The sequence below is a fragment of the Telmatherina bonti genome (assembly GCF_933228915.1).
Source record: "Telmatherina bonti genome assembly, chromosome: 14".
Lineage (NCBI taxonomy): Eukaryota > Metazoa > Chordata > Actinopteri > Atheriniformes > Telmatherinidae > Telmatherina > Telmatherina bonti.
Genome location: NC_136612.1, coordinates 2,655,701 through 2,680,962, shown reverse-complemented (window position 1 = coordinate 2,680,962; position 25,262 = coordinate 2,655,701). Strand labels below are relative to the sequence as shown.

General features: G+C 46.0%; 1 protein-coding gene across 1 annotated transcript; it reads right to left on the bottom strand.

Annotated features, from left to right (window-relative positions):
• Positions 1-15,344: 15,344 nt before the first annotated feature.
• Positions 15,345-23,605, bottom strand: bcl2l12 (BCL2 like 12; the record flags this gene model as incomplete). Its single annotated transcript, XM_079252639.1, has 8 exons — positions 15,345-15,784; positions 15,861-16,124; positions 16,286-16,368; positions 16,834-16,986; positions 19,000-19,003; positions 22,478-22,735; positions 23,117-23,285; positions 23,427-23,605. 8 exons carry the CDS (start codon positions 23,603-23,605, stop codon positions 15,743-15,745), a joined length of 1,152 nt encoding a protein of 383 aa, XP_079108765.1. The 3' UTR covers positions 15,345-15,742.
• Positions 23,606-25,262: the final 1,657 nt, after the last annotated feature.

Below are 25,262 nucleotides of genomic sequence, written 5' to 3'. Positions count from 1 at the left end.
CTACGTACAGGTTCCATCCAGGTACAGGTTTTATCCAGGTACAGGTTCCATCCAGGTACAGGATCCATCCACATACAGGTTCCATTCAGATACAGGATCCATCCAGGTACAGGTTCCATTCAGATACAGGATACATCTAGGTACAGGTTCCATCCAGGTACAGGATCCATCCAGACACAGGATCCATCCAGGTACAGGATCCATCCAGATACAGGTTCCATTCAGATACAGGATTCATCCAGGTACAGGATCCATCCAGGTACAGGTTCCATTCAGATACAGCATACATCTAGGTACAGGTTCCATCCAGGTACAGGTTCCATCCAGGTACAGGATTCATCCAGGTAAAGGATCCATCCAGATACAGGTTTCATACAGGTACAGGTTCCATCCAGGTACAAGATCGATGCAGGTACAGGTTCCATTCAGAAACAGGATACATATAGGTACAGGATGCATCCAGGTACAGGATCCATCCAGGTACAGGTTCCATTCAGGTACAGGATCCACCCAGGTACAGGTTCCATCCAGATACAGGTTCCATCCAGGTACAGGTTCCATTCAGATACAGGATATATCTATGTACAGGTTCCATCCAGGTAGAAGATCGATGCAGGTACAGGTTCCATTCAGATACAGGATCCATCCAGGTACAGGTTCCATTCAGATACAGGATACATCTAGGTAAAGGTTCCATCCAGATATAGGATCCATCCAGATACAGGATACATCTAGGTACAGGTTTCATACAGGTACAGGTTCCACCCATGTACAGGATCCATCCAGATACAGGATACATCTAGGTACAGGATACATTTAGGTACAGGTTCCATCCAGGTACAGGTTCCATCCAGGTACAGGATCCACCAAAGTACAGGTTTAATCCAGGTACAGGTTCCATTCAGATACAGGATACATCTAGGTAGAGGTTCCATTCAGATACAGGATACATCTAGGTAGAGGTTCCATCCAGGTACAGGTTCCATCCAGACACAGGATCCATCCAGGTACAGGATGCATCCAGGTACAGGTTCCATCCAGACACAGGATCCATCCAGGTCCAGGTTCCATCTAGACACAGGATCCACCCAGGTACAGGTTCCATTCAGATACAGGTCCATCCAGGTACAGGTTCCATTCAGATACAGGATCCATCCAGATACAGGTTCCATTCAGATACAGGATCCATCCAGGTACAGGTTCCATCCAGGTACAGGTTCCACCCAGGTACAGGATCCATCCTGGTACAGGTTCCATTGAGATACAGGATCCATCCAGGTACAGGTTCCATTCAGATAAAGGATACATCTAGGTACAGGTTCCATCCAGATATAGGATCCATCCAGATACAGGATACATCTAGGTACAGGTTTCATACAGGTACAGGTTCCACCCAGGTACAGGATCCATCCAGGTACAGGTTCCATTGAGATACAGTATACATCCAGGTACAGCATCCATCCAGGTAAAGGCTCCAATCAGATACAGGATACATCTAGGTACAGGTTCCATCCAGGTAGAAGATCGATGCAGGTACAGGTTCCATTCAGATGCAGGATACATCCAGGTACAGGTTCCATTCAGGTACAGGATCCATCCAGGTACAGGATCCACCCAGGTACAGGTTCCATTCAGGTACAGGATCCAACCAGGTACAGGATGCATCCAGGTAAAGGATCCATCCAGATACAGGTTTCATACAGGTACAGGTTCCATCCAGGTACAAGATCGATGCAGGTACAGGTTCCATTCATATACAGGATACATCCAGGTACAGGATGCATCCAGGTACAGGATCCAACCAGGTACAGGTTCCATCCAGATACAGGTTTCATCCATGTACAGGTTCCATCCAGGTACGTGTTCCATTCAGGTACAGGATCCATCCAGGTAAAGGATCCATTCAGATACAGGATACATCTAGGTACAGGTTCCATTCAGATGCAGGAAATATCTACGTACAGGTTCCATCCAGGCACAGCATGCATCCAGGTACATGTTCCATCCAGGTACAGGATCCATCCAGGTACAGGTTCCATCCAGGTAAAGGATTCACCCAAGTATAGGTTTAATCCAGGTATAGGTTCCATTCAGATACAGGATACATCTAGGTAGAGGTTCCATCCAGGTACAGGTTCCATCCAGATACAGGATCCATCCAGGTACGGGATGCATCCAGGTACAGGTTCCATTCAGATACAAGATACATCTAGGTACAGGTTCCATCCAGGTACAGGATCCGTCCAGGTACAGGTTCCATCCAGATACAGGTTTCATACAGGTACAGATTCTATCCAGGTACAGAATCGATGCAGGAAAAGGTTCCATTCAGATACAGGATACATCTAGGTACAGGATGCATCCAGGTACAGGATCCATCCAGGTACAGGTTCCATTCAGGTACAGGATCCACCCAGGTACAGGTTCCATCCAGATACAGGTTCCATCCAGGTACAGGTTCCATTCAGATACAGGATATATCTACGTACAGGTTCCATCCAGGTACAGGTTCCATCCAGGTACAGAATCCATCCAGATACAGGTTCCATTCAGACACAGGATCCATCCAGGTAAAGGTTCCATTCAGATACAGGATACATCTAGGTAAAGGTTCCATCCAGATATAGGATCCATCCAGATACAGGATACATCTAGGTACAGGTTTCATACAGGTACAGGTTCCATCCAGGTACAAGATCGATGCAGGTACAGGTTCCATTCAGATACAGGATACATCTAGGTACAGGATGCATCCAGGTACAGGATCCATCCAGGTACAGGTTCCATTCAGGTACAGGATCCACCCAGGTACAGGTTCCATCCAGATACAGGTTCCATCCAGGTATAGGTTCCATTCAGATACAGGATATATCTACGTACAGGTTCCATCCAGGTAAAAGATCGATGCAGGTACAGGTTCCATTCAGATACAGGATCCATCCAGGTACAGGTTCCATTCAGATACAGGATACATCTAGGTAAAGGTTCCATCCAGATATAGGATCCATCCAGATACAGGATACATCTAGGTACAGGTTTCATACAGGTACAGGTTCCACCCAGGTACAGGATCCATCCAGGTACAGGTTCCATTCAGATACAGGATACATCCAGGTACAGGTTCCATCCAGGTAAAGGTTCCATCCTGATACAGGATCCATCCAGGTACAGGTTCCATTCAGGTACAGGATCCATCCAGGTACAGGATCCACCCAGGAACAGGTTACATTCAGATACAGGTTCCATTCAGATACAGGATCCATCCAGGTACAGGTTCCATTCATATACAGGATACATCTAGGTACAGGTTCCATCCAGGTACAGGTTTTATCCAGGTACAGGTTCCATCCAGGTACAGGATGCATCCAGGTACAGGATCCACCCAGGTAATGGATCCATCCAGATACAGGATACATCTAGGTACAGGATACATTTAGGTACAGGTTCCATCCAGGTACAGGTTTTATCTAGGTACAGGATCCACCAAAGTACAGGTTTAATCCAGGTACAGGTTCCATTCAGATACAGGATACATCTAGGTAGAGGTTCCATTCAGATACAGGATACATCTAGGTAGAGGTTCCATTCAGATACAGGTTCCATTGAGATACAGGATACATCCAGGTACAGCATCCATCCAGGTAAAGGCTCCGTTCAGATACAGGATACATCTAGGTACAGGTTCCATCCAGGTACAGGTTCGATCCAGACACAGGATCCATCCAGGTACAGGATGCATCCAGGTACAGGTTCCATCAAGACACAGGATCCATCCAGGTACAGGTTCCATTCAGATACAGGTCCATCCAGGTACAGGTTCCATTCAGATACAGGATTCATCCAGATATAGGATCCATCCAGATACAGGATACATCTAGGTACAGGTTTCATACAGGTACAGGTTCCACCCAGGTACAGGATCCATCCAGGTACATGTTCCATTGAGATACAGGATACATCCAGGTACAGCATCCATCCAGGTAAAGGCTCCAATCAGATACAGGATACATCTAGGTACAGGTTCCATCCAGGTAGAAGATCGATGCAGGTACAGGTTCCATTCAGATACAGGATACATCCAGGTACAGGTTCCATTCAGGTACAGGATCCATCCAGGTACAGGATCCACCCAGGTACAGGTTCCATTAAGATACAGGATCCATCCAGGTACAGGTTCCATTCAGGTACAGGATCCAACCAGGTACAGGATGCATCCAGGTAAAGGATCCATCCAGATACAGGTTTCATACAGGTACAGGTTCCATCCAGGTACAAGATCGATGCAGGTACAGGTTCCATTCATATACAGGATACATCCAGGTACAGGATGCATCCAGGTACAGGATCCAACCAGGTACAGGTTCCATCCAGATACAGGTTTCATCCATGTACAGGTTCCATCCAGGTACGTGTTCCATTCAGGTACAGGATCCATCCAGGTAAAGGATCCATTCAGATACAGGATACATCTAGGTACAGGTTCCATTCAGATGCAGGAAATATCTACGTACAGGTTCCATCCAGGCACAGCATGCATCCAGGTACATGTTCCATCCAGGTACAGGATCCATCCAGGTACAGGTTCCATCCAGGTAAAGGATCCACCCAAGTATAGGTTTAATCCAGGTATAGGTTCCATTCAGATACAGGATACATCTAGGTACGGGATGCATCCAGGTACAGGTTCCATTCAGATACAAGATACATCTAGGTACAGGTTCCATCCAGGTACAGGATCCGTCCAGGTACAGGTTCCATCCAGATACAGGTTTCATACAGGTACAGATTCCATCCAGGTACAGGATCGATGCAGGAAAAGGTTCCATTCAGATACAGGATACATCTAGGTACAGGATGCATCCAGGTACAGGATCCATCCAGGTACAGGTTCCATTCAGGTACAGGATCCACCCAGGTACAGGTTCCATCCAGATACAGGTTCCATCCAGGTACAGGTTCCATTCAGATACAGGATATATCTACGTACAGGTTCCATCCAGGTACAGGTTCCATCCAGGTACAGGTTCCATCCAGATACAGGTTCCATCCAGGTACAGGTTCCATTCAGATACAGGATATATCTACGTACAGGATACATCTAGGTAAAGGTTCCATCCAGATATAGGATCCATCCAGATACAGGATACATCTAGGTACAGGTTTCATACAGGTACAGGGTCCATCCAGGTACAAGATCGATGCAGGTACAGGTTCCATTCAGATACAGGATACATCTAGGTACAGGATGCATCCAGGTACAGGATCCATCCAGGTACAGGTTCCATTCAGGTACAGGATCCACCCAGGTACAGGTTCCATCCAGATACAGGTTCCATCCAGGTACAGGTTCCATTCAGATACAGGATATATCTACGTACAGGTTCCATCCAGGTACAGGTTCCATCCAGGTACAGAATCCATCCAGATACAGGTTCCATTCAGATACAGGATCCATCCAGGTAAAGGTTCCATTCAGATACAGGATACATCTAGGTAAAGGTTCAATCCAGATATAGGATCCATCCAGATACAGGATACATCTAGGTACAGGTTTCATACAGGTACAGGTTCCATCCAGGTACAAGATCGATGCAGGTACAGGTTCCATTCAGATACAGGATACATCTAGGTACAGGATGCATCCAGGTACAGGATCGATCCAGGTACAGGTTCCATTCAGGTACAGGATCCACCCAGGTACAGGTTCCATCCAGATACAGGTTCCATCCAGGTATAGGTTCCATTCAGATACAGGATATATCTACGTACAGGCTCCATCCAGGTAAAAGATCGATGCAGGTACAGGTTCCATTCAGATACAGGATCCATCCAGGTACAGGTTCCATTCAGATACAGGATACATCTAGGTAAAGGTTCCATCCAGATATAGGATCCATCCAGATACAGGATACATCTAGGTACAGGTTTCATACAGGTACAGGTTCCACCCAGGTACAGGATCCATCCAGGTACAGGTTCCATTCAGATACAGGATACATCCAGGTACAGGTTCCATCCAGGTAAAGGTTCCATCCTGATACAGGATCCATCCAGGTACAGGTTCCATTCAGGTACAGGATCCATCCAGGTACAGGATCCACCCAGGAACAGGTTCCATTCAGATACAGGTTCCATTCAGATACAGGATCCATCCAGGTACAGGTTCCATTCATATACAGGATACATCTAGGTACAGGTTCCATCCAGGTACAGGTTTTATCCAGGTACAGGTTCCATCCAGGTACAGGATGCATCCAGGTACAGGTTCCACCCAGGTACAGGATCCATCCAGATACAGGATACATCTAGGTACAGGATACATTTAGGTACAGGTTTTATCCAGGTACAGGATCCACCAAAGTACAGGTTTAATCCAGGTACAGGTTCCATTCAGATACAGGATACATCTAGGTAGAGGTTCCATTCAGATACAGGATACATCTAGGTAGAGGTTCCATCCAGGTACAGGTTCGATCCAGACACAGGATCCATCCAGGTACAGGATGCATCCAGGTACAGGTTCCATCAAGACACAGGATCCATCCATGTACAGGTTCCATTCAGATACAGGTCCATCCAGGTACAGGTTCCATTCAGATACAGGATCCATCCAGATATAGGATCCATCCAGATACAGGATACATCTAGGTACAGGTTTCATACAGGTACAGGTTCCACCCAGGTACAGGATCCATCCAGGTACAGGTTCCATTGAGATACAGGATACATCCAGGTACAGCATCCATCCAGGTAAAGGCTCCGTTCAGATACAGGATACATCTAGGTACAGGTTCCATCCAGGTAGAAGATCGATGCAGGTACAGGTTCCATCCAGGTACAGGATCCATCCAGGTACAGGTTCCATCCAGATACAGGTTTCATCCATGTACAGGTTCCATCCAGGTACGTGTTCCATTCAGGTACAGGATCCATCCAGGTAAAGGATCCATTCAGATACAGGATACATCTAGGTACAGGTTCCATTCAGATGCAGGACATATCTACGTACAGGTTCCATCCAGGCACAGCATGCATCCAGGTACATGTTCCATCCAGGTACAGGATCCATCCAGGTACAGGTTCCATCCAGGTAAAGGATCCACCCAAGTATAGGTTTAATCCAGGTATAGGTTCCATTCAGATACAGGATACATCTAGGTAGAGGTTCCATCCAGGTACAGGTTCCATCCAGATACAGGATCCATCCAGGTACGGGATGCATCCAGGTACAGGTTCCATTCAGATACAAGATACATCTAGGTACAGGTTCCATCCAGGTACAGGATCCGTCCAGGTACAGGTTCCATCCAGATACAGGTTTCATACAGGTACAGATTCCATCCAGGTACAGGATCGATGCAGGAAAAGGTTCCATTCAGATACAGGATACATCTAGGTACAGGATGCATCCAGGTACAGGATCCATCCAGGTACAGGTTCCATTCAGGTACAGGATCCACCCAGGTACAGGTTCCATCCAGATACAGGTTCCATCCAGGTACAGGTTCCATTCAGATACAGGATCCATCCAGGTAAAGGTTCCATTCAGATACAGGATACATCTAGGTAAAGGTTCCATCCAGATATAGGATCCATCCAGATACAGGATACATCTAGGTACAGGTTTCATACAGGTACAGGTTCCATCCAGGTACAAGATCGATGCAGGTACAGGTTCCATTCAGATACAGGATACATCTAGGTACAGGATGCATCCAGGTACAGGATCCATCCAGGTACAGGTTCCATTCAGGTACAGGATCCACCCAGGTACAGGTTCCATCCAGATACAGGTTCCATCCAGGTATAGGTTCCATTCAGATACAGGATATATCTACGTACAGGTTCCATCCAGGTAAAAGATCGATGCAGGTACAGGTTCCATTCAGATACAGGATCCATCCAGGTACAGGTTCCATTCAGATACAGGATACATCTAGGTAAAGGTTCCATCCAGATATAGGATCCATCCAGATACAGGATACATCTAGGTACAGGTTTCATACAGGTACAGGTTCCACCCAGGTACAGGATCCATCCAGGTACAGGTTCCATTCAGATACAGGATACATCCAGGTACAGGTTCCATCCAGGTAAAGGTTCCATCCTGATACAGGATCCATCCAGGTACAGGTTCCATTCAGGTACAGGATCCATCCAGGTACAGGATCCACCCAGGAACAGGTTACATTCAGATACAGGTTCCATTCAGATACAGGATCCATCCAGGTACAGGTTCCATTCATATACAGGATACATCTAGGTACAGGTTCCATCCAGGTACAGGTTTTATCCAGGTACAGGTTCCATCCAGGTACAGGATGCATCCAGGTACAGGTTCCACCCAGGTACAGGATCCATACAGATACAGGATACATCTAGGTACAGGATACATTTAGGTACAGGTTTTATCCAGGTACAGGATCCACCAAAGTACAGGTTTAATCCAGGTACAGGTTCCATTCAGATACAGGATACATCTAGGTAGAGGTTCCATTCAGATACAGGATACATCTAGGTAGAGGTTCCATCCAGGTACAGGTTCGATCCAGACACAGGATCCATCCAGGTACAGGATGCATCCAGGTACAGGTTCCATCAAGACACAGGATCCATCCAGGTACAGGTTCCATTCAGATACAGGTCCATCCAGGTACAGGTTCCATTCAGATACAGGATCCATCCAGATATAGGATCCATCCAGATACAGGATACATCTAGGTACAGGTTTCATACAGGTACAGGTTCCACCCAGGTACAGGATCCATCCAGGTACAGGTTCCATTGAGATACAGGATACATCCAGGTACAGCATCCATCCAGGTAAAGGCTCCGTTCAGATACAGGATACATCTAGGTACAGGTTCCATCCAGGTAGAAGATCGATGCAGGTACAGGTTCCATTCAGATACAGGATACATCCAGGTACAGGATCCATCCAGGTACAGGTTCCATCCAGATACAGGTTTCATCCATGTACAGGTTCCATCCAGGTACAGGTTCCATTCAGGTACAGGATCCATCCAGGTACAGGATCCACCCAGGTATAGGTTCCATTCAGATACAGGATCCATCCAGGTACAGGTTCCATTGAGGTACAGGATCCAACGAGGTACAGGATGCATCCAGGTACAGGATCCATCCAGATACAGGATACATTTAGGTACAGGATACATTTAGGTACAGGTTCCATCCAGGTACAGGTTCCATCCAGGTACAGGATCCACCGAAGTACAGGTTTAATCCAGGTACAGGTTCCATTCAGATACAGGATACATCTAGGTAGAGGTTCCATTCAGATACAGGATACATCTAGGTAGAGGTTCCATCCAGGTACAGGTTCCATTCAGATAAAGGATACATCTAGGTACAGGTTCCATCCAGATATAGGATCCATCCAGATACAGGATACATCTAGGTACAGGTTTCATACAGGTACAGGTTCCACCCAGGTAGGGATCCATCCAGGTACAGGTTCCATTAAGATACAGGATACATCCAGGTACAGCATCCATCCAGGTAAAGGCTCCATTCAGATACAGGATACATCTAGGTACAGGTTCCATCCAGGTAGAAGATCGATGCAGGTACAGGTTCCATTCAGATACAGGATACATCCAGGTACAGGATCCATCCAGGTACAGGTTCCATCCAGATACAGGTTTCATCCATGTACAGGTTCCATCCAGGTACAGGTTCCATTCAGGTACAGGATCCATCCAGGTACAGGTTCCATCCAGATACAGGTTTCATCCATGTACAGGTTCCATCCAGGTACAGGTTCCATTCAGGTACAGGATCCATCCAGGTACAGGATCCACCCAGGTATAGGTTCCATTCAGATACAGGATCCATCCAGGTACAGGTTCCATTGAGGTACAGGATCCAACCAGGTACAGGATGCATCCAGGTACAGGATCCATCCAGATACAGGATACATTTAGGTACAGGATACATTTAGGTACAGGTTCCATCCAGGTACAGGATCCACCGAAGTACAGGTTTAATCCAGGTACAGGTTCCATTCAGATACAGGATACATCTAGGTAGAGGTTCCATTCAGATACAGGATACATCTAGGTAGAGGTTCCATCCAGGTACAGGTTCCATTCAGATAAAGGATACATCTAGGTACAGGTTCCATCCAGATATAGGATCCATCCAGATACAGGATACATCTAGGTACAGGTTTCATACAGGTACAGGTTCCACCCAGGTACAGGATCCATCCAGGTACAGGTTCCATTGAGATACAGGATACATCCAGGTACAGCATCCATCCAGGTAAAGGCTCCATTCAGATACAGGATACATCTAGGTACAGGTTCCATCCAGGTAGAAGATCGATGCAGGTACAGGTTCCATTCAGATACAGGATACATCCAGGTACAGGATCCATCCAGGTACAGGTTCCATCCAGATACAGGTTTCATCCATGTACAGGTTCCATCCAGGTACAGGTTCCATTCAGGTACAGGATCCATCCAGGTACAGGATCCACCCAGGTACAGGTTCCATTCAGATACAGGATCCATCCAGGTACAGGATCCAACCAGGTACAGGATGCATCCAGGTACAGGATCCATCCAGATACAGGATACATCTAGGTACAGGATACATTTAGGTACAGGTTCCATCCAGGTACAGGTTCCATCCAGGTACAGGATCCACCGAAGTACAGGTTTAATCCAGGTACAGGTTCCATTCAGATACAGGATACATCTAGGTAGAGGTTCCATTCAGATACAGGATACATCTAGGTAGAGGTTCCATCCAGGTAGAGGTTCCATCCAGACACAGGATCCATCCAGGTACAGGATGCATCCAGGTACAGGTTCCATCCAGACACAGGATCCATCCAGGTCCAGGTTCCATCTAGACACAGGATCCACCCAGGTACAGGTTCCATTCAGATACAGGTCCATCCAGGTACAGGTTCCATTCAGATACAGGATCCATCCAGATACAGGTTCCATTCAGATACAGGATCCATCCAGGTACAGGTTCCATCCAGGTACAGGATCCACCCAGGTAGAGGATCCATCCTGGTACAGGTTCCATTGAGATACAGGATCCATCCAGGTACAGGTTCCATTCAGATAAAGGATACATCTAGGTACAGGTTCCATCCAGATATAGGATCCATCCAGGTACAGGATCCACCCAGGTACAGGTTCCATTCAGATACAGGATCCATCCAGGTACAGGTTCCATTGAGGTACAGGATCCAACCAGGTACAGGATGCATCCAGGTACAGGATCCATCCAGATACAGGATACATTTAGGTACAGGTTCCATCCAGGTACAGGTTCCATCCAGGTACAGGATCCACCGAAGTACAGGTTTAATCCAGGTACAGGTTCCATTCAGATACAGGATACATCTAGGTAGAGGTTCCATTCAGATACAGGATACATCTAGGTAGAGGTTCCATCCAGGTACAGGTTCCATTCAGATAAAGGATACATCTAGGTACAGGTTCCATCCAGATATAGGATCCATCCAGATACAGGATACATCTAGGTACAGGTTTCATACAGGTACAGGTTCCACCCAGGTACAGGATCCATCCAGGTACAGGTTCCATTGAGATACAGGATACATCCAGGTACAGCATCCATCCAGGTAAAGGCTCCATTCAGATACAGGATACATCTAGGTACAGGTTCCATCCAGGTAGAAGATCGATGCAGGTACAGGTTCCATTCAGATACAGGATACATCCAGGTACAGGATCCATCCAGGTACAGGTTCCATCCAGATACAGGTTTCATCCATGTACAGGTTCCATCCAGGTACAGGTTCCATTCAGGTACAGGATCCATCCAGGTACAGGATCCACCCAGGTACAGGTGTCATTCAGATACAGGATCCATCCAGGTACAGGTTCCATTCAGGTACAGGATCCAACCAGGTACAGGATGCATCCAGGTACAGGATCCACCCAGGTACAGGATCCATCCAGATACAGGATACATCTAGGTACAGGATACATTTAGGTACAGGTTCCATCCAGGTACAGGTTCCATCCAGGTACAGGATCCACCGAAGTACAGGTTTAATCCAGGTACAGGTTCCATTCAGATACAGGATACATCTAGGTAGAGGTTCCATTCAGATACAGGATACATCTAGGTAGAGGTTCCATCCAGGTACAGGTTCCATCCAGACACAGGATCCATCCAGGTACAGGTTCCATCCAGACACAGGATCCATCCAGGTCCAGGTTCCATCTAGACACAGGATCCACCCAGGTACAGGTTCCATTCAGATACAGGTCCATCCAGGTACAGGTTCCATTCAGATACAGGATCCATCCAGATACAGGTTCCATTCAGATACAGGATCCATCCAGGTATAGGATCCATCGAGGTAGAGGATCCACCCAGGTAGAGGATCCATCCTGGTACAGGTTCCATTGAGATACAGGATCCATCCAGGTACAGGTTCCATTCAGATAAAGGATACATCTAGGTACAGGTTCCATCCAGATATAGGATCCATCCAGATACAGGATACATCTAGGTACAGGTTTCATACAGGTACAGGTTCCACCCAGGTACAGGATCCATCCAGGTACAGGTTCCATTGAGATACAGGATACATCCAGGTACAGCATCCATCCAGGTAAAGGCTCCATTCAGATACAGGATACATCTAGGTACAGGTTCCATCCAGGTAGAAGATCGATGCAGGTACAGGTTCCATTCAGATACAGGATACATCCAGGTACAGGTTCCATCCAGATACAGGTTTCATCCATGTATAGGTTCCATCCAGGTACAGGTTCCATTCAGGTACAGGATCCATCCAGGTACAGGATCCACCCAGGTACAGGTTCCATCCAGATACAGGATCCATCCAGGTACAGGTTCCATTCAGGTACAGGATCCAACCAGGAACAGGATCCACCCAGGAACAGGTTCCATTCAGATACAGGATACATCCAGGTACAGGTTCCATTCAGATACAGCATCCATCCAGGTAAAGGCTCCATTCAGATACAGGATACATCTAGGTACAGGTTCCATCCAGGTAGAAGATCGATGCAGGTACAGGTTCCATTCAGATACAGGATACATCCAGGTACAGGATCCATCCAGGTACAGGTTCCATCCAGATACAGGTTTCATCCATGTACAGGTTCCATCCAGGTACAGGTTCCATCCAGGTACAGGATCCACCCAGGTACAGGTTCCATCCAGATACAGGATCCATCCAGGTACAGGTTCCATTCAGGTACAGGATCCAACCAGGTGCAGGATCCACCCAGGAACAGGTTCCATTCAGATACAGGATACATCCAGGTACAGGTTCCATTCAGATACAGGATTCATCCAGGTACAGGATCCACCCAGGTACAGGATCCATTCAGATTTAGTATACATCTAGGTAAAGGTTCCATCCAGGTACAGGATCCATCCAGACACAGGATCCATCCAGATACAGGATACATCTAGGTACAGATTCCATCCAGGTACAGGATCCATGCAGGTACAGGTTCCATTCAGATACAGGATACATCTAGGTACAGGATCCATCCAGGTCCAGGTTCCATCTAGACACAGGATCCATCCAGATACAGGATACATCTCGGTACAGGTTCCATTCAGATACAAGATACAACTAGGTACAGGACCCATCCAGGGACAGGATCCATCCAGGTACAGGATACATTTAGGTACAGGTTCCATCCAGGTAAGGGTTCCATTCAGGTTCAGGTTCCATTCAGATACAGGATACATCTAGGTACAGGTTCCATCCAGGTACAGGTTTCATCCAGGTACAGGTTCCATCCAGGTACAGGATCCATCCAGATACAGGTTCCATCCAGATACAGGATCCATCCAGGTACAGGTTCCATCCAGGTACAGGTTCCACCCAGGTACAGGATCCATCCTGGTACAGGTTCCATTGAGATACAGGATACATCCAGGTACAGGTTCCATTCAGATACAGGATACATCCAGGTAGATCCATCCAATACAGTGACTATACTGGATCCAGCTCAGCGACTCCTCGTCCACGCGGAGCTCAGCAACTCCTCGCCCCCAAACAACCATTTCTACATCAGAGTTCCTGTCCGTGGCAGGAACGATATAAACACAGATCTGAAACTTTGGATGAGATCTGCTGAAGTTCACATAACTAAACAATCATCAAGCAGCTCAGATTTTAGTGTTTATTACATAAAATCACCATGTTTAACACAAAATTCAGATTATTTGTAATCAATAAATTATTTAAAAAAATATTCTGGAGTTGAGAACCTCCATTTTCTCTGATGGGTCAAAAAAAATGTCAACACACTATAAAAAATAAACAAATAAACCAGGGAGCAGTTTAACACCATCAGTGCAACCAGATACACCAGTCCCACTTCTTTGTTCACACTGCAGGACTTCAGGTCTTCTCACAGACACCGCAAGCAGGAAGACCTGAGTCTGTCAGCACCATGGATCACTCAGTGTTCGTTTGTAGACCCCGTCCAAGACCTGACAGGGACACCAGTGTTTGCATTGCTCATGCTGTAAAACCTAGTGTTGCTTCATAATCATTATCGGCATCAACTTCAATCCAGAGTCCTGCAGGTCCGGCACCGGTCCTTCAGGAACGCAGTCCTGCAGATCCGGCTCCAGTCCTTCAGGAACCCAGTCCTGCAGATCCGGCTCCAGTCCTTCAGGAACGCAGTCCTGCAGGTCCAGCTCCAGACTTTCAGGAACGCAGTCCTGCAGGTCCGGCTCCAGTCCTCCAGGAACGCAGTCCTGCAGGTCCAGCTCCAGTCCTTCAGGTCCGGAGATCTGGTGGATATCTCAACAGGTGGTGGGTTGAAGCAGGAAACAGAAGAGACCTGCAGGATGGCAGCCCTCCAGAACCGGACCATGGGCCTCATATCCAAAGGAAACATGCGAATGATGAGAATGGGTTCGTCATGTTCTACCCAGAGGTCGGGACGTATATAGAAATACTTATTGTGTCCTAGTGCGTACCGCCACGTAAACTTGTTGTTACAGAGTGACAAAGTGCCGAAAGGCTCCTTTATGAACGGAACTATGTGTCTGTAAAGTATCCGAAGTCCAACCGGACTTAAAGAAAAAACTTATTGCATTTGAGCTGATGATTTCCACCTCATCAACGAAACTAATCTACATTTAATCTCATTCGTCACATTAATTATGGCAGAATAAAACTCCATTACTTACATTTAATGAAAACTGATCCCTTTTCTCTGTTTACGTTAACGCTATCACACACGATGTGCTCTTATTCTCCCTGAGATGCAGCACAGCCTCACATGATCATGTTGATGAACTCTGTAGAAGTTCCTACAGGAATGACGTGTCTGGTCCGGTAACTGCAGTCGTGAAACTGCGCTCAGATCCAAGTCAGTCAGGATTTATAAATGAAAGATGCACCGGAACTAGCGCACAAAGGGATTCATACATCTGAATATTTTTGGGTAAGAATTTGTCTACGTGTGGTTGTCTGCCACCTTTCAGTATGAAAACCAGGCATACATGAGGCCCCGGGACATCCAAGGATCCATAGATCCATAGACCAGGTTTTACCATCAGGTCATACAAAGCCAAGAAAGCTGACTAGAGTTGGGTACCGCTTTCCTACAGGGTCAAAACAGTTTGAGTCAGAACCAGGCCCTCCAGGAGAGTCTTGTTGCCATGACAACGGAGAGAGAAGAGTGCCATGGAGGGACCGTCCATCACGATCCAGGTCACCTGGACCTTAGTCAAACTCCACGGGTTCTTCTAATTCCACCACATTTTCCTAAAGATTAGACAAAACCTTCAGAACAGGAAGAAACAGAGAAGAAGAAGCTGCAGGTCAGAGTTTAGTGACTCACCCATCCTCCATGACTTTTTACCCAAGAAGCAAAGTTGTTCATGTAGTGTTCTGCGTAGTCCTGCATGCGATGGGTTCCTGTGGCTGTCATTATCCGCCGGGACACCTCCATGCTGACCGCGATGCGTCGTAGTGTCGGACTAGCTGGCGGTGCCGATGTAGGGACCTCGGACACCTGACTGATGCTGAAAATATCCATTACTTTAGCAAATGATCCATAGGAGAGACGCTTTAAACTGTTGCGCAGGATGGGGTCTGATTGGATCTGTGGGGGACAAGATGGTGGAGGCATGTTGGGAAACTACATGTCAAACACCTCTCACATTGCATGCTGTTGACAGCGGCTGATGTCTTCTTCTATGGTGTCTGAGAGAGCAGCTGGAGTTTGATGATGAAGCCTAACCCTGCTGAGGATGTGACATCTACCTTAGTGTTGATGGTGTCTCCTTCCAGAGAAAGCAGCTCAACCAGCTGCTGGACCACCATTTCTTTGTCACACGCCGCTGTAACTAAGCAAAACAAACATTTACAGTGTTGATATTTGCAGACATTTCTTTGTTCCAGATGTTTCTGCTAAAGGAAGCTGTGGATTCCTCCTCAAAGTCGGCAGGTCAGACAGAAGCTGCTGGAAAGAACTGATCCTGCTTCTCTAACGGACACTAAAACACATGTAACATGTATGTTAAACTGTCACTGTTTCAGGCAGATTAACTGACATTCCGTCATTAGAGATGGAAACCACTCAATTACATGAACATTGTACTGTCTTTGGTGACATAATCAGACTTTAGTTGCCTTGTGATCAAACCTTCTGTGTGTTATGACATGGTGGTCATCTGAAATTCAATCAGATTTTTTTTTTTTACCTAAAACCCAGAATGTTAAAAAATGTCATTCCAAAATTTAATCTCAACTTTCCTCTGACTGAAAGATCAGCCTATTAATGCAGCAGTTTGTGCTGAGGAAGAATTTACCTGGTGTTGACTGGACTGTGGGACTCTGTATCTTAATCTTGGTGGATTTCCAGGCAAGCTTCTCCAGCTTCTCAGCCACCCCATTGTAGAACTCAGGACGATGGCCTATATGAACAAACAGCACAATAATAAAGAGTAACATACTAGGTTTATCTTGATGTCAGTCACCTTTGGTGTGAGGTACGTTCTAGAAATCCTACACCAACATCCTACATGTTCTACAGACCCTACACCAACACACTAACCTTTCTACACACCCTTCTCCAACAAACTAACCGTCTACAGACCCTACACCAACACACTAACCTTTCTACATACCCTACACCAACACGCTAACCTTTCAACAGACCCTGCACCTACATGCCAACTTTCTATAGACCCTACACCAACACGCCAACCTTTCTACAGACCCGACACCAACATGCTACATGCTCTACGGACCCTACACGCTAAACTTTCTACAGACCCTACACCAACATGTCAACTTTATTAAGACCCTTCACCAACATGCTAACCTTTCTACAGACCCTACACCAACATGCCAACTTTCTACAGACCCTTCACCAACACAATAACCTTTCTACAGACCCTACACCTACATGTCAACTTTCTACAGACCCTACACCAACATGCTACATGTTCTACAGACAATACAACACGCTAACCTTTCTACAGACCCTACACCAACATGCTACATGTTCGACAGACCCTTCATCAACAGATTAACCTTTTTACAGACCCTACACCAGCACATTAAGCTTTTTACAGACCCTACACCAACACACTAACCTTTCTACAGATCCTCCACCACCATGCTAACCTTTCTACAGACACGACAACAACACGCCAACTTTCTACAGACCTGACACCAACACGCCAACTTTCTAAAGACCCTTCACCAACATGCTGACTTTCTACACACACTACACAAACATGCTGACCTTTCTACAGACCCAACACCAACACGCCAACCTTTCTACAGACCCTCCACCACAATGCTAACCTTTCTACAGACCCTACACCTACATGCCAACTTTCTACAGACCTGACACCAACTCGACAACTTTCTAAAGACCCTTCACCAACAAGCTAACCTTTCTACAGACCCTCCACCACCATGCTTACCTTTCTACAGACCCTAGAAGTACATGCCAACTTTCTACAGATCTGACACCAACACGCCAACTTTCCAAAGACCCTTCACCAACACGCTAACCTTTCTACAGACCCTCCACCACCATGCTTACCTTTCTACAGACCCTACAAGTACATGCCAACTTTCTACAGATCTGACACCAACACGCCAACTTTCCAAAGACCCATCACCAACATGCTAACCTTTCTACAGACCCTACAACAACACGCTAACCTTTCTACAGACCCTACATCAACACGCTAACCTTTCTACACATCCTTCTCTAACACACTAACCTTCTACAGACCCTGCACCAAACCACTATTCTTTCTACAGACCCTACACCAATATGCCAAATGTTCTACAGACCCAACACCAACATGCTAACCTTTCTAGAGACCCTACACCAACACACCAACCTTTCGACAGACCTGACACCAACAAGCCAACTTTCTAAAGACTATACTCCAACATGCTAACCTTTCTACAGACCCTACACCTACATGCCAACTTTCTACAGACCCGACACCAACAAGCACACTTTTTAAAGACCATTCACCAACACGCTAATCTTTCTACAGACCGTTCACCAACACGCTAACCTTTCTACAGACCTTACACCAACATGACAACTTACGACAGACCCTTCACCAACACGCCAACTTTATTCAGACCTTACAACAACACGCCCACCTTTCTAATGACCCTTCACCAACATGCTAAACTTTCTACAGACCCTTCATCAACATATTAACCTTTTTACAGACCCTACACCAGCACATTAAGCTTTTTACAGACCCTACAACAACATGCTGACCTTTCTACAGATCCTCCACCACCATGCTAACCTTTCTACAGACACGACAACAACACGCCAACTTTCTACAGACCTGACACCAACACGCCAACTTTCTAAAGACCCTTCACCAACACGCTGACTTTCTACACACACTACACAAACATGCTGACCTTTCTACAGACCCAACACCAACACGCCAACCTTTCTACAGACCCTCCACCACCATGCTTACCATTCTACAGACCATACAAGTACATGCCAACTTTATACAGATCTGACACCAACACGCCAACTTTCCAAAGACCCTTCACCAACACGCTAACCTTTCTACAGACCCTACAATAACACGTTAACCTTTCTACAGACCCTACAACAACACGCTTACCTTTCTACAGACCCTACACCAACACGCTATCCTTTCTACAAGCTATACACCAACATGCTAACATTTCTACAGACCGTACACCAACACGCCAACCTTTCTACAGACCGTACACCAACACGCTAACCTTTCCACAGACCCTACACCAACACGCTAACCTTTCTACAGACCCTCCACCACCATGCTTACCTTTCTACAGACCCTACAAGTACATGCCAACTTTCTACAGATCTGACACCAACACGCCAACTTTCCAAAGACCCTTCACCAACACGCTAACCTTTCTACAGACCCTACAATAACACGTTAACCTTTCTACAGACCCTACAATAACACGCTAACCTTTCTACAGACCCTACAACAACACGCTAACCTTTCTACAGACCCTACACCAACACGCTATCCTTTCTACACACCCTTCTCTAACACACTAACCTTCTACAGACCCTGCACCAAACCACTATTCTTTCTACAGACCCTACACCAATATGCCAAATGTTCTACAGACCCAACACCAACGTGCTAACCTTTCTAGAGACCCTACACCAACCTTTCTACAGACCCTACACCTACATGCCAACTTTCTACAGACCTGATACCAACACACCAACTTTCTAAGGAGCCTTCACCAACACGAAAACTTTCTACAGACCCTTCACCCATTCGCCAACTTTCATCAGACCCTACATCAACATGCTAACCTTTCTACAGACCCTACAACAAAACGCTAACCTTTCTACAGATCCTACACCAACATGCTACATGTTCTACAGACCCTCCACCACAATGCCAACCTTTCTACAGACCCTACACCTACATGCCAACTTTCTACAGACCTGACACCAACACGCCAACTTTCTAATGACCCTTCACCAACACGCTAACCTTTTTACAGACCCTACACAAACATGCTAACCTTTCTACAGACCGTACACCAACACGCTAACCTTTATACAGACCCTCCACCACCATGCTAACCTTTCTACAGACCTAACACCTACATGCCAACTTTCTACAGATCTGACAACAACACGCCAACTTTCTAAAGACCCTTCACCAACACAATAACATTTCTACAGACCCTACAACAACACGCTAACCTTTCTACAGACCCTACACCAACACACTATCCTTTCTACAGACTCTACACCAACACGCTAACCTTTCCACACACCCTTCTCCAACACACTAACCTTCTACAGACCCTACAACAAACTACTAACCATTCTACAGACCCTACACCAATATGCCAAATGTTCTACAGACCCTACAACAACATGCAAACCTTTCTACAGACCCTATACCAACACGCTAACCTTTCTACAGACCCTTCACCAACACGCTGACCTTTCTACAGACCTTCCACCACCATGCTAACCTTTCTACAGACCCTACACCTACATGCCAACTTTCTACAGATCTGACACCAACACGCCAACTTTCTAAAGACCCTTTTCCAACACGCTAACCTTTCTACAGACCCCACAATAACATGCTAACCTTTCTACAGACCCTACAATAACACGTTAACCTTTCTACAGACCCTACAATAACACGCTAACCTTTCTGCAGACCCTACACCAACACGCTATCCTTTCTACAGACTCTACACCAACATGCTAACATTTCTACAGACCCTACACCAACACGCTAACCTTTCTACACACCCTTCTCCAACACACTAACCTTCTACAGACCCTGCACCAAACCACTAACCTTTCTACACCCTACACCAATATGCCAAATGTTCTACAGACCCTACACCAACACGTTCACCTTTCTACAGACCCTAAACCAATATGCTAAATGTTTTACAGACCCAACACCAACACGGTAACCTTTCTACAGACCCTACATCAACATGCTGACCTTTCAACAGACCCTTCACCAACACACTAACCTTTCTACAGACCCTTCACCAACATGCCAAATGTTCTACAGACCCAACACCAACACGCTAACCTTTCTAGAGACCCTACAACAACACGCTAACCTTTCTACAGACCCTACAACAACATGCTAACCTTTCCTCAGACCCTACACCAAGGCGCTAACCTTTCTACAGACCCTTCACCAACACGCTAACCTTTCTACAGACCCTTCACCAAAACGCTAACCTTTCCACACACCCTTCTCCAACACACTAACCTTCTACAGACCCTATACCAAACCACTAACCTTTCTACAGACTGTACACCAATATGCCAAATGTTCTACAGACCCAACACCAACACGCTAACCTTTCTACAGACCCTACAACAACATGCTAACCTTTCTAAAGACCCTACACCAACACGTTGACCTTTCTACAGACCCTACACCAACTTCTAACCTTTCAACAGACCCTTCACCAACACACTAACCTTTCTACAGACCCTTCACCAACACACTAACCTTTCTACAGACCCTTCACCAACATGCCAAATGTTCTACAGACCCAACACCAACACGCTAACCTTTCTACAGACCCTACAACAACACACTAACCTTTCTACAGACCCTTCACCAACATGCCAAATGTTCTACAGACCCTTCACCAACACGTTAACCTTTCTACAGACCCTACAACAACACGCTCACCTTTTTACAGACCCTAAACCAACACGCTAACCTTTCTACAGACCCTTCAACAACATGCTAACCTTTCTACAGACCCTACACCAACACGCTTACCTTCTACAGACCCTACATCATTATGCTACATGTTCTACAGACCCCACACCAACACGCTAACCTTCTACAGACCCTACACCAACATGCTCACCTTTTACAGACCCTACACCAACACACTAACCTTTCTACAGACCCTACACCAACACGCCAACTTTATTCAGACCCTACACTAACACGCTAACTTTTCTACAAACCTTACATCAATATGCTACATGTTCTACAAACCCTACGCCAACACGCTAACTTTCTACAGACCCTACACCAACATGCTCACCTTTTACAGACCCTACACCAACACACTAACCTTTCTACAGACCCTACACCAACACGCCAACTTTATTCAGACCCTACACTAACACGCTAACTTTTCTACAAACCTTACATCAATATGCTACATGTTCTACAAACCCTACGCCAACACGCTAACTTTCTACAGACCCTACACCAAAATGCTAACCTTTCTACAGACACTGCTAAAACGCTGTTGTTCAAACCCTTAATAAACCTGCTAGACTTTGTAGAGGCACTTAACACATTGACCTTTCTACAGACCCTTCACGTACATGTTAATTTTTATACACGCTCTTTACTGACACGCTACCCTTTACAGATGGTGTTGACTATTTTATGTGTGGAGAGTAACTTAGGAGTCTACTTGGAGCGCTGGTGTCTTGTAAAGACGGGGAAGGAAAGGTTCTTTCTTTCTCTCTCTCTTTCTTTTGTCTATCAATCTTTTTTTTAAACAGCTCAGACAGCTTTCTTTTAATCTTGTTGTGTTTCTTCTTCGACTTTTCGTTGTCTTCCACTCCTGATAATGATGATGATGAGGAGGAGGCGGAGGAGTGTTTTCCATCCTGAGAAAACAAGTTTGTCCTGTCAGCATTGAAGCCAAGAGCAAGGGCAAGTAACAAACCTAGATAAAAAGATAAATAACACTTATTTTCCTGTCTTTCAACCATAAACAGGAAATAACAATAAAAATGAAAATGATTAAATTAAATGAAGAGTGAAACAAAAGCTGAATTGGACATATTGTTTTGCTGCCATTAACAAGGTAAAACTACTTCCAGAAACTGAGAGCAGCAACCTAAAGGGTTATTTAGGATTGTTGGATACGAGTTAAAGCTGTTACGTCACAAAAACAGAGAGATGTATTTTCTGCCTTGCACAGTACAGAATGTTAATAGCTAAAACGTTAATACTTCAAATGTCCATACGACAGTTACTTATCTCTGCCTCCTGTAAATAAACATATCAAATATTACTGATGTCCCAGGAAGTCAGGCAGACGTACTTCTGCTTGCTGGTAAAGTTTAGCCTTGCTGTCCCGGTCCAGCGAGCCTTTTGCATGTTTCACCCTTCGAACAGTTCCTCGCTGAGGCAGCAGCTTCATTAGACCTTTCAGTCCAATTCTCTTCTCTTCATCTTCGGCCTGGTGATCTGGTTTATCGTGTGGCTTAGAGCTAGGGTGAGAAAACGTCAGAGTGAATGACAAGCAAGCATTAAGCTGGCTTGCAGTAGAACTACATCCTTCATCCATCTGTGAAACATGAAACACATGAAATTCTGCTGCGTCCAGATGGTCCGGAAGCCAAACATGTCACCTGAACTTCTCATGATCATTGTACGCTCCTCCAACGCTTCCCAGTCTCTCTTTGTGGGGGGTGCGCAGAGTCCGTTCAAGAAAAGCTTGCAGGACGAGTCGAGTCTCAGCCTTAACCTCAACTAGAGAGACAGAGGACGTGGAGGACAGGGACAACCTCCGTCCTGCAAGCTCCGACATCACTGTGAAGAGAAAGAAAGAAAAACTGTTGAAACAAGATGATTCATGGACAGGACATGATGAGAGATGGGGACACGATAAGACAGGAGGACATGATGAGACATGGGGACATGATGAGGCAGGAGGACATGGTGAGACATGGGGACATGATGAGACAGAAGGACATGATGAGAGATGGGGACATGATGAGACAGGAGGACATGATGAGACATGGGGACATGATGAGGCAGGAGGACATGGTGAGACATGGGGACATGATGAGGCAGGAGGACATGGTGAGACATGGGGACATGATGAGGCAGGAGGACATGATGAGACATGGGGACATGATGAGGCAAGAGGACATGGTGAGACATGGGGACATGATGAGGCAGGAGGACATGGTGAGACATGGGGACATGATGAGACAGAAGGACATGATGAGAGATGGGGACACGATAAGACAGGAGGACATGATGAGACATGGGGACATGATGAGGCAGGAGGACATGGTGAGACATGGGGACATGATGAGGCAGGATGACATGGTGAGACATGGGGACATGATGAGACAGAAGGACATGATGAGAGATGGGGACACGATGAGACAGGAGGACATGATGAGACATGGGGACATGATGAGGCAGGAGGACATGGTGAGACATGGGGACATGATGAGGCAGGAGGACATGATGAGACATGATGAGACATGGGGACATGATGAGACAGGATGTCATGATGATGAAACAGGAGGACATGATGAGACATGATGACACATGATGACATGATGACACATGGGGACATGATGAGACAGGGGGACATGATGAGACATGATGACATGATGACACATGGGGACATGATGAGACATGTGGACATGATGAGAAAGGGGGACATGATGAGACATGGGGACATGATGAGAAAGGGGGACATGATGAGACAGGATGTCATGATGATGAAACAGGAGGACATGATGAGACATGATGAGACATGATGACATGATGACAAATGGGGACATGATGAGACATGATGACATGATGACACATGGGGACATGATGAGACATGGGGACATGATGAGAAAGGGGGAAATGATGAGAAAGGGGGACATGATGAGACATGGGGACATGATGAGACATGGGGACATGATGAGAAAGGGGGACATGATGAGACATGGGGACATGATGAGACATGGGGACATGATGTGATGCTGATGATGGTGATGATGATGACGGTGATGATGGTGGTGATGATGGTGATGATGATGGTGATGATGGTGGTGATGATGATGGTAATGATGATGGTGATGATGATGGTAATGATGATAATGATGATGATGATGGTGATGATGATGGTAATGATGGTGGTGATGATGGTGATGATGATGGTGATGATGGTGGTGATGATGGGGATGATGATGGTAATGATGATGATGGTGGTGGTGGTGATGATGGGGATGATGATGGGGATGATGAAGGTAATGATGATGATGGTGGTGGTGGTGATGATGGGGATGATGATGGTGATGATGATGGTGATGATGATGATGATGGGGATGATGATGGTGATGATGATGATGATGGGGATGATGATGGTGATGATGATGGGGATGATGATGGTGATGATGATGATGATGGGGATGATGATGGTGATGATGATGGGGATGATGATGGTAATGATGATG